General features: G+C 32.1%; 1 protein-coding gene across 1 annotated transcript in view; it reads left to right on the forward strand.

Annotated features, from left to right (window-relative positions):
* PPP1R3A (protein phosphatase 1 regulatory subunit 3A) overlaps positions 1-9,957 on the forward strand; it is a 51,756-nt gene extending 41,799 nt beyond the window's left edge. The window contains exons 2-4 of the mRNA XM_016138077.2: positions 528-586; positions 685-809; positions 2,624-9,957. Of these exons, the coding sequence (XP_015993563.2) occupies positions 528-586; positions 685-809; positions 2,624-4,993 (2,554 nt within the window). The 3' untranslated portion in view covers positions 4,994-9,957. The remainder of the gene's footprint in view (positions 1-527; positions 587-684; positions 810-2,623) is intronic.
* Positions 9,958-11,607: the final 1,650 nt, after the last annotated feature.

Genomic DNA, 11,607 nt, shown 5'->3' on the forward strand with positions numbered 1-11,607 from the left:
AAAAGAGAGCTAAAAATTTCAAACCAAAAGAATTGTGAGGAAGATGAAAGAAAGCAGTTTATATGATCACAAATGAACTCCCAGTTCATAAAACTTTATCATTTAAACCAAGAGAAAATGTTCTCACTTGCAAAAATAAATTCATAAATGATGGAATAATCTACATTTACATATATTTTTATTTTAGTTATATGTTTTAACATGAGCGACATAATAATTTTTATAAATAAAATTATGTAAATTGTGTAAATCATTTTAAAATTTTTCTACAACTAATACATACTTTTGCATCATTCTAAGAGGTCAATTTTATTATGAAAACAGACTAAATAAAAGTCTTTTAAACTAATATATACACACACACACACACACACACACACACACACACACACAAAGTAATGAAAGAAAATATAAAAGTTTAGGTAATATTTATTTGATTTATTACTGATTTGAAATTCCCCTGTATAAAAAATACTTAGAAAATCCAGACCCAGAAATATGTATAACATTTTTTTTTAATTTAACAGTAAAGAAGAATCATCAGTAACATCAGATGAGAATAACTTTGAGAATTCAAAGGTTACAGGTAATCTTTCCTATTTAATTTTAAACAAAATCTATCTGTTTTGTTATGGTCTATAATTATAACAATCTTACATAGGTACGATTATATTAATTTTTCAGATACCTATATCCCCAAAATTGTTTGTTCTCATGAAGAGAAGGAAGACTTGGGAACCTGTAATCAAAATGTAGAAGATGTAAACAGGGAACATGATGAACATAATGGAAAAGAATTAGAGTTAATGGTAAGTGTACTTGGTTGCCACAATATTAGAAAAGATGAATCCATTTATGCTTCAGAGATGCTTCAATACTGGCCTTTCAATAGCTTTAACTAATATAATTTGCAAATGTAAAAGCACAGCCTATTCTGTTCTTGTATCTCTAACTTTATCAACAGGGCATTTTGATTTTGGTGCGCTGCTTCTGATCTCTGCAGTGGTAAATTAATGACATCCATGTCTTATCTCTTTACCAGCAGTTCTGAGTAATAGTTTGTATGAATTACAGAAGAGGTAGCACTATCCTGATGTGCCTTTCTAATCTTTGTGACAAGTTTACACTTAGCATAAACTTGTCTATAAAATGAGAGGACTGGACTAGATGATTGTTAGAGTTCTGTCCATCTCTACAACTATTGAATTTAGTAACTTTTTTTTTTACTTCCATCTTTGAGAATCTCAAACTTCCATATCATTGGAAACCAAATGAACAGAAAAAGACCTGTTCTATATTTTAAAACAGAAAACAGGTTCAGTACTGTACAATTTAAGATTAAATTTGTTATAAATTTCACACTTGGTGAACATTCAATCTATTTGGAATTTTGGGGTTATGGTTTAGATAACATTTTTATTACAAAAGAAGAGATAGGAGTAAACAAGTCATATAATGCACTTATTTTTTGCCTCTTTAAGTGTCAGTGCTGAAACAGAAAAGAAACAGAGCTCATCTCTTTCCCCACACATTCCCCCTTTTCTACAGTGATATAGAAGCTGAGTCACTAAAGTATGCAATTTACTTTGCTCCACCTTTAAGAAACTACAAAGTTGTCACTCCAGTGTGAGAATTTTCACCAGCTGAAAGTTAACATCGCCATTTTTTTCTCAAACCACAGACTATAATGAAAGGGCCCTAAAAAATCATGTACTTCACCAATACACCTCATTACAATGAGCAGGCTCAAATATAAAAGTTTGTTTAGAAGTTACTGAGATTGTACATCCAATAAATGAACTCAGAGCTGTAATTTAGATGCTAATTTGCTCCATGCTGATGTTAATGCATAAAACAATGAAGCTCTATAATAGATGGAAATACAACCAAATCTGTAGAACCCACAGGCATTGGCTTACAAGACAGCTGTGCAGTTGACAAGTAACATGAGCCTTATGTGAGAAGAAGGGGAAAATGTAAGATTTGCATATAATTATTGAGATCATGCAAATGTCAGTTATGAAGGGGGAAAAAAAAAAACAGGCATCTCACTGTTAAATCCTGACAGTTGGCATCATTGAAGAGCTCAAATACATTTGAGTACCAGTTGGCAGAGGGTCATTAAAACAGAATTTGCAGAGACATTAACTCCCTCACTTTTCTTTGAGTGACGTTTTGCTATTAATAGTTTGCAGAGGTTTTGCAGAAAACATATTAATAAGAGAAACTGTAATAGGGACACCTATAGCAACTGTGAATGCAGCAAGGGGCACCCAGGAAGCTGCTCTCTAATTGATTAGCATGGAGCTATCAATGTGTATATTCTAAGTAAGGGAAAGTGAAATGACAAGTAAGAATAGTTGAATAATACAATGTGATATTTGGAAGCTGAGAAAGAGAGTGATTAATTTGGGCCCCTTATCTTATTAATCTCATTCCCAAGTCATAGCCTAAAAAGGCTCCCCCCAAAAATATTTGGCTTCTAGAATTTGTGTTAAATTCACACACAAACTGAGTCAAGGAAATTTACCAGATAATTAGTAGCTAAGTTAATGAAAACTATCTAATTTATTTTGTATATTTAAAATCATTTGGTCATTATTTCTTGCTTTTATTCCTTAAGATAAAACAACGATTAATAAGAAGTACTGTTTCCAGAGATGAAAAGAATACATTTTCAATGGATCCAGTCAATATTCCAAATAAAGCTGAGAGGTTAGAGAAGAAGCATATTCATGATGAAGTACACAATGACTTGTTTAAAAGGACTTTGTCTCCAAGTTCATCAGCAGAGAGCTCCTTAAAGGGAAATTCTTCCGGCAATGAAAAATATTCTACAGAAAAAGAGTATAGTCATCAACTTTCAGAGGAAATTACTTCATGTATAAGGAAAAGGAAGCCACCATTGAGAAATACTAGTAGTGATGAATTAGTGCAATTATATATCAGCAACAAAGACGTATTGGATGATAATGCTAATCCAGCCCAAGGGAGAAGCAGAGTGCAAATAACTTGTCCCTCCTCAGATCAACTAATGGCAGACAACCTTAATACAAAACATGAAGGAGGAGTTAAGGAAGTTGAAATAAAAGATTGGAAATGTTTAAAAAGAGATTTCCATCCGGATTTCCATTCAGAAGAATCAATAGAAAAGGAATCTTCCAAGAAAAATTATGGGAATGGTAAGAATGAGAAAGAGAAACAAAGAATACATTTAGGCGATAATGAAAAGCAAAGCAAAAATTTTCAATCAATCTTACATGACCAAAAAAAGATAAGGCACTCTGAAATAAGTGTGGAAGGGGTGGGAGCTAGTAACAGAGAACTAACTGTGCTGCTGAGTAAAGATACCACAACTCCTAACCAGGAAATCAGAGCAGATTTGTATCTTTCACCAAAAAAAAATCTAAGTTTGGAAGAAGCTGTGTTAACAATCCCAGAGCCTGATCTCTTGACTACTAAAGGCACTACTTTAGAAGGGATGACTGGTCAAGTTCATTCACCAAGAAATGGAAATGTTTTGAGGAATGAATATCTTTTCCAAGTTGGAGAAGGAAATCTAGATTGGATGAATCCTGAGGATCAGAAGATGAGCACACAGAATAAACCATGCCAGAATTTTCTGGAAAGTCAGGGAAAAGCAAGAGAAAGTAATACAAATATAACAGAGCAGATCAAAGAACAAGCAGATTATGAAGATATGTGTGGGGGAGGAAATAATACAAGGAGTTTGAAAGTTACTCCTACAGAAGAATTGTTTACCTGCCAAGAAAGAGTGAGCTGTGAACTGTCTTCTTTAGCTAATCATGGTATTACTGAGAAAGCAGAAGCAGATGCAGCTTATATAATTAAGACAACATCAGAAAGTACTCTAGAAAGCATGTCTGCTAGAGAAAAGGCAGTAATTGCTAAGCTACCTCAAGAGACAACACAGAGTGACAGGCCCACCAAGGTAAAGGAAACTGCATTTGATCCACATGAAGAGAGAAACGATGATTCGCATTATACCCTTTGTCAAGGAGATACAGTAGGTGTAATCTGTGACAATGATTTTGAAAAGGAATCATGTTTAGGTATTTGTAATGTACATGCAGATGAAATGGAAAAGGAAGAAACCAGATCTGTGTACAATCCTGAGAACATACATGATAGGAAGAAATGTCCTATTGGAGATATAACATCTGCAGAAGAATCCTTCCAGTTCATTACAGGCAATGAAAAAGTAGCCTCAAATCTGGATTTGCATTTCAGAATGTTGTCAACAGACAAAAAAATATTTCCAGAAAATCAAGATCATGGCCAGGTCCAAGAATTATCAAAGGAAAAGGGTGTAGATGCCGATACTCATTCTGCCTTAAACACAGACACTAATAGAGTTCCTGGGAATGGCTCTCATGTTTCCGATCACCATGCTAAAACTTCAGTATCATCTTATGAACAGTCAATTGCTATAGAGAATTCAATTACTACCATGGTCCTTCAATCTATCCCTACTAAATCAGGATATAATTATAATCCAGCAAGTGACATTCAGGGTATTGAGAAGTATCCATATTCTGGGTCTATACTTGAAGAAGTTCCTAAAAGTTCAGGTAGTAGGAGAGAAAGATGTATAGGCCAGATTTTCCAACAAGAAGAAGGCAATGTAGAAAAATCTCTAGGGCCAACAATTTTAGTCAGTGAAGCTATTGAGAACATGGATAAAAATGAAGAATTAATAAACTCTGAACAATTACTGTGCTTCTCAGGTGACAAGGAATCTGAGAACTCTGATACTGCCAATCTCTCTGCCCAAGAAAGTCAAGCTCAAAACAGTGAATCTCTGCTTTTGAAATACACCAACTCTAAAATACCCTATTTTCTTTTGTTTCTGATATTTCTTATAACCATCTACCAGTATGACTTAATGATTGGCTTGGCATTCTATCTTTTTTCATTGTACTGGCTATCCTGGAAAGGGGGGAGACAAAAAGAGTTTGTCAAAAAAAAGTAATATCAGCACTATTATAATTCTCTCTTCAAAGATAAGCTATTCAGCCCCAAACATTTGGACTGGAGAAAAAGACTTCATTGTTCAAAGAGCCAGTGCAGTTTTTCTCTCGCAGGATCATTTAAAAAAGAATGTGTATGAAGTTACTCTTTCATATAAGTAATTATTCTATATAGGACCATTATGTTTGGATCATTAAATACCTATATGAATATGAGATCTGAAGCACATCAAGTTGAAATTAGGTACAGCTGTTGCTCCTTAGTGTGCTGTGAAGTTACAATGCTTCACGTCTCTTCACTACTTAGAGTGCCTATCTTTGCATTCATTTCTTTTGCAGTAAAGCTTCATTCCCCCCTCCCCCTGAGAGTATTTTTCCCTCTATGGTTTTTAAAAATAGATAAAACATGGATGATAGCAGATAATTTTTTTTGGCCTTTTAGCATTGACCATGAAATTTGCATTTACCACTGTGTCATTTATGAGCACATTTTGATAGATCAAATCTTTCAACTCTAATATTTTTAAGAACAACACATATGTATAGTAAAATGTGTAAACTTAAATTGAAAAAACATGTTGTTTGCTTTACACACATACACATACATACCCTTCACCTCCCTTATACCTACAAAGTTGGGGCATTCATAAACCAAATCTAGTAGACTGAAACGATTGGGAGATGACCTTTTAATTCTACAAATTTTTTTGAGTGTCCTGTCTTTAAGCAGTTTTTCTCTTATAAAAAGAAACTCTTTAACACAGCTGAACATTTTCAACCTCAACCATTATTCAGAGTTGAAAATTTTAAAGTTCTACAAGCGTTACTTTAGAAGGAATTTCTACCTATAAACATAAAGGATTAATGATAATGATAATCTAAAATATTCCAAAGGAACTGTTCTACTTGGTAGTATTTGTTTTGCCTCAAACAAATGTTTACCCTTTTCTCATTATAAGACAATAATTATTCCTCAAGGTGCATTTAGACAACAAACAAGCAATCATTGGTGATATTATATAATTATCAGGTTGTTAGCTGATAGCTCGAATTTTAAAGTAGGCAAATAAATTGATATGGAAATCTACTGAGGGAGAAATGAATATCTAGTAAAGCAGTGATTTTGGCTGCTGTTGTTGTTTATGACAAAGTAAGTCCATGAAATAATGTAACTAGTCATTTTAGTCACATGAGGTAATTCGAAAATTCTTATACAACTAATTTCAATGACCATCTACTGAATAACTACAATAAGCAGAACCCTGTGCTCTGTTCTATGGCAGAACACTTCCTTTGATACCCTGAATGGCTAGTACCCAGGGAGGAGACATAAGTATGTAGTTTCGTACATTTGACATGGTCAGGAATATAGAAGAGATTCATATCAAGGGAGCACATTTGGGTGATTTATTTTTCATAAAACTTCTTTCGTAGAGCACATAGCATTGATCTTCAGAGAGAAAATTAATGTGTATCTAATAAGTAATATATATAATCGTCCCATACTTCTAAAACGCATGCAATTATGGGAGGACAAAATGAGAATGAAACATTTTAACTGACTTTCACATGGTAGTAAACAAGTTTCTTCATTTTCTTTAGGTACACCACTGTTTCCAAATCCCTTAATTGCATGCTTGTCTTGAGTCCCATTGAAATTAAATGCCTGACTTTAACTTTTTAGTTTAGCAAATACAAATATCCTGAAAGAGAACTTATGGCAAATATTTGACTGAGAAAGCACATTTTCATTAAATACAAGTGGAATACTATAGGATATATCTAGAATATTACCTCTAAAATTGCTGTCCTGATAACTTTATTGGCAAGTCTAAATTACAATGGAGTTAAGGTCAGCATTTCTACAGTCCTTAATAGCTTGGTTTTTGTAGTCTACCTTTAAGAGTTTCAATCAATATGCCATATCTTATTAATGCAAAGAACACTACATTACTACATGAACACAAGTGTGCGAACTGCAATTATTCCTTTATACATTAAAGAATATAACCTCTTTTATCTTTTATTTGACTTTGGTAATATTAACAGGAAAGGTTCTCATGAATGTTTAACATGACAATAGAACTTTCGAAGGATTTAAATACTTAATCGTGTGTTTCTCTGCATGTAAAAAATAAAAAAAAATGGTGATTTAACTGATTTTACAAACATTACTTATGAGGAATTTCAAATAATCATAAGAATTTACAAAATTATTGTGGAGATGTAGAATTTTGCAATATGTTTTGGTCACATCATTAGACTGAACAAAAAGAAAAGTAGATCTCAGGAAGAATTTGTAACTCTTGGTTAACAATAAAGAATCATCATGGCAAAGATAATCTCTATAAACATAACTGCCTTCACTGTGTCTTCTCAAGTGTTGATTAATAGCCAAAAGAGGGTGTGGCCTGAGAAGAAGTCAAGGAAAATGCATTGCACATTTTCTTCTTATAGTGGGTAAGAAATGTGAATTAATAACCATCACCTTTTATCTTAATGGGCTTCTGACTATTAGAAATAAAATTCTATATCTAGATTGGCAAGTTAAGTAAGTGTAGGTAGTAAAATAAACCGTTGAAAAAATCAAAACTGTGTAAGCCATCAATATCTCAATATATTTTTCAATGTAAGAAGAAGTGAGCCATTGAAATGACATTCACCCCTCAACATTCAAGAATATGAGATTAATGTAGTCATGTTTCCCTACTGAGCTCCAATATTTTAATAGTGAATTATTTCAAAGGATATATATATATATATATATATATCTTCACAATTTTGTGAGAGAAACAGGATTACCTTTTATTTGTTATCTTAAACCAGTCTGCTGGTTAAATGTAAAACTTTAAAATATCCACACCAAATTTGGAGAAATAAATAAAATATTTTTCCCAAATAGCATTCATTGTATGTTCTTAATACTTTTTTTTTTAGTAATGAATATTATTTTGTATCACAGATCTGTTGTCTTATTTATTAGGCTCACTTTTTGCATATAAATGAATCAGAACCACAAACAAAGCAAAACAATAAAAAACCAGCAGGAGATCTAGTAAAGATGCAAGCAAGCAGGAGGGTCATCATTTCTGGTGCCAATTTATTACTGATTTCTGTTATCATGATCTCTGACCTTTCTTTCAAATTTTCATTGAGTGAACATAGAAATTGAACTATGCAATAAGACTTATCTTTTGTTATTTGAATCCTGCATTAACCAGTTTTTGTGGAATTGAGGAATAAAATCAACTCAAATTCTGCAACAAAGTAAGAAAAATATGTAACAGGCCATGCTCTTCCATTATCTCCACAGTTACACACCTCTATGAAGAGAATAGTTTAAAAAACTATTTTTATTTATTTGATTAAATTAATTATTTTTTCTACTTTCAGAAATAATTTATAATAAAAGTCATGGCAACATAATTTAGTTTTCATCATTTTAGATAGATTTGTTCATTAATCCAATGCTTCTATAACTTTATCCAAACCTCTTTAAACAGCAGATTAAATTTTCACTAGATTTTTCATCCTAGCTTTGAACAATCACATGTTTTACAAGAAATGTCATTATTGCAATGTGTTAAACCTTATTAAACAAACAACTTTTTTAAAGTTCAGTATTTTTGTGTCATTTCTGTATTTGTTAAATATGTATATATTATCTTTATTTTTTAAATGTGAAACCACATGTGATGTGAAAATTTAAGGAAAAATTTTCTAAGCCTTTTCCTAATATGTCCAATTCTTTATATTCATAGTAATAAATTAAAAAGAGGTATGGGAAAATCAATAATGGATTACAGAGAAATTATTTTTACTTGGCTGCGATGTCTCCAAGATCTGATTTTGTAGCAATGCCTAATTAAATTACTGCTCTTGATTGGAATTAGTGCATCTGTAGTGACCTTCTCATTACCCTGTTTGAATTGTGGAGCATATTTCCCACTGCTCTCTGCTTCAAGTCCTCTGTTACTCAAGCCAATCATATTGTCCCTAGGACATGCTATGCTCATCAGTTCCTCTGTGACTGCTCATGTACACCCCTTTCCTAGAGGTCACTTTCTTGATCTTTACTCCTTTCTCCCTATCCAACTCTGTACATTTTCTTTGTATGGCTCAAGTCTGCACCCTTTTGAGGTCTCATACTATTTCAGTTAGTGTGCTTGCTCCATTTTCAGATCTCTTATGACACTAATCTTCTTGCATGTACTGGACATTTGACTAATTATCTTAACTGGACTTCCTCCTTCATGACAGGAACGATAATTTCTTCTTCCCTTCTATAACCTCACAGCATCTAGTGTGCAGGAATCCTTAGTCAATACTTGTGGATAGAACTGAATTGCAGCGCTATCTCCTTCCTGTCTTGTCCATGAAATGTGGACAGGATACACTGAGGTTTGATTTTAAAATGAATAAGCTTAACCAAAAAAGAGTTAGGACATTTTAGTAAACTACCAAAGACAATGTAGAAAGAATGTAAAGAGAATGTGGAGATAAAACAGAGTGGTACAGTGGATTTGAGAAAAGAGGAAGAGAGATAATCCTTTCTTTTCATTTCTCTTAAAAATTAAATTGAGTTCTATATTTATCAATTCTTCCTAGCAGAAAACATTATCTCTATTTGATTTCATGGGAAATAACATATAGTTTATGCATTTAAATAACAGTTCATATCTTAATTCACTGGCTAATGTGATAATAAATAGAATAAGACATGTTTTCAGATAAAGTAGCTCAGTAGCTTAAAAACCAACAAACATCACAAGGTATAAAGTGTAAGAAACTCAATCTTCCCAACTGTTGCCATGCCCTTTGAAAATGGCTGACCTCTCAATTTCACACCTGTTCTACATGTCAACTCTTAGGGCAAGCAAATAGAACAACTATCAAAAATAGTCAGTGGATTTTTTTAAAGAGAACATTTGCCTGATTAACATATAAGGGTATACATACATATATATATGTACATATATATGTATATATATATGTGTGTATATATATGTACACACACATGTACACACACATATATTCACTATATATAGTGAATATATATGTGTATGTATACATATGCGTGCATATATATTCACTATATATATTGTGAATTATATGTATGTATATAATGTATATACACACACACTCTCTCTCTCTCTCTATGTATGTATGTGTGTATATATATATATATATATATGTGTGTATGTATTCACACACACACACACATATGCACCACACACAGACATGGCATTCCAACATCATGACAGTATTGGTAGTGAACATAATCTACTAATCTACTAATACAATGTGTAGTGATGTATTCAATATATAAAAGTTTTATCTTTTCCTTGAAAAGATTCAATCATATTTACATATGAAATTAAAATGATAACACAAAGATATGCCTATTTTTTAGGCAGAGTCTAGATAGAAGCAGCATATGGCCTGAAAATGTAGCAGTATGTCATATAACAGTTTAAGATTATCACGAATTAGTCTCTTAAGACTTAAAGAAAAACCAGATACATCTCTACTATGTTGTAGAATTCATCAATATCATATATTGTTTTACCTTGCTTTTAGTGAAAACAGATTTAGAATTTTCTAAAGATAAACTCAAAAAACATGGTATCAAACAGCACAGGTAAGAAGTAAGAAATTCTCTTTGTAAACTCTTACCCCATAATCTACTTTTAATAATTTTATGTAGGAGAATTTCAGTGTGAAAAACATAAAATGTCTTAAGCATGGAGCATTTATGAAATATTACACATTTAAATTATTTTGTACATATATTCTAAAAATGATATGGATATTTTGTTTCTGCACATTAGGTATTTCAATTAATCTATAAATTTTTGGAAAATGCAATTGTAATTCTTTATTATGCACATAAACTTTCCCCACATTTAAGTGAAATAGTTCTGTGTACTAAGAGAATATTTAAAAAAAAAATAATTGATATCCTACCTTCACAGACATTTGGAAATATTTTAAATACATTTCTACTCTTTTAAAATTGTATAGAAAACTAGGAAAGAAAAGATAATAAATAACCCTCATATTTATCTTACAGTCTTTAATATTTGAGGTTGGTCCTATGGATTTCAATTTAAGTCAGTTGTCATCTCCCATGTGAATTCTTTGACCTACCAGGTCTTATTTCCATCCTTAAACTAGTGTTTAAGTGCAACATGTCAATTTTTTTTATTGTGTAAAGAAGCAAGGAACTCAAATGTAGCCTGAATCTCTGAGTATAACATCTACATGTGTACTTATCTTTACTTATCTGTTAATGTGAGGTTCAATATTTAATAGTAATAATAGTAATAATAATATTAATAGAATTATTATTTTAACATAAAACCATAGCCAACTCTCACATGTTTACAATAATTGAATACTGTTTTAAGCTCTTTATGTGAAACAACTCATTCGTATTTTATAACTCCATGAGAGGAGTACTATTACTTTCTCATTTTGCAGATAGAAACAGATGCATGGAAAAGTTAGATTTTCCAAGATCATGCAGCTACTAAGTGGCAAAGTCTAGATTCAGACTCCAGCAGTCTTTCTCCAGAAAGACTTAACCATTGTACCTTGTTGCTCCTTCAGTCCA

This window comes from Rousettus aegyptiacus, unplaced genomic scaffold (assembly GCF_014176215.1).
Source record: "Rousettus aegyptiacus isolate mRouAeg1 unplaced genomic scaffold, mRouAeg1.p scaffold_m13_p_13, whole genome shotgun sequence".
NCBI lineage: Eukaryota > Metazoa > Chordata > Mammalia > Chiroptera > Pteropodidae > Rousettus > Rousettus aegyptiacus.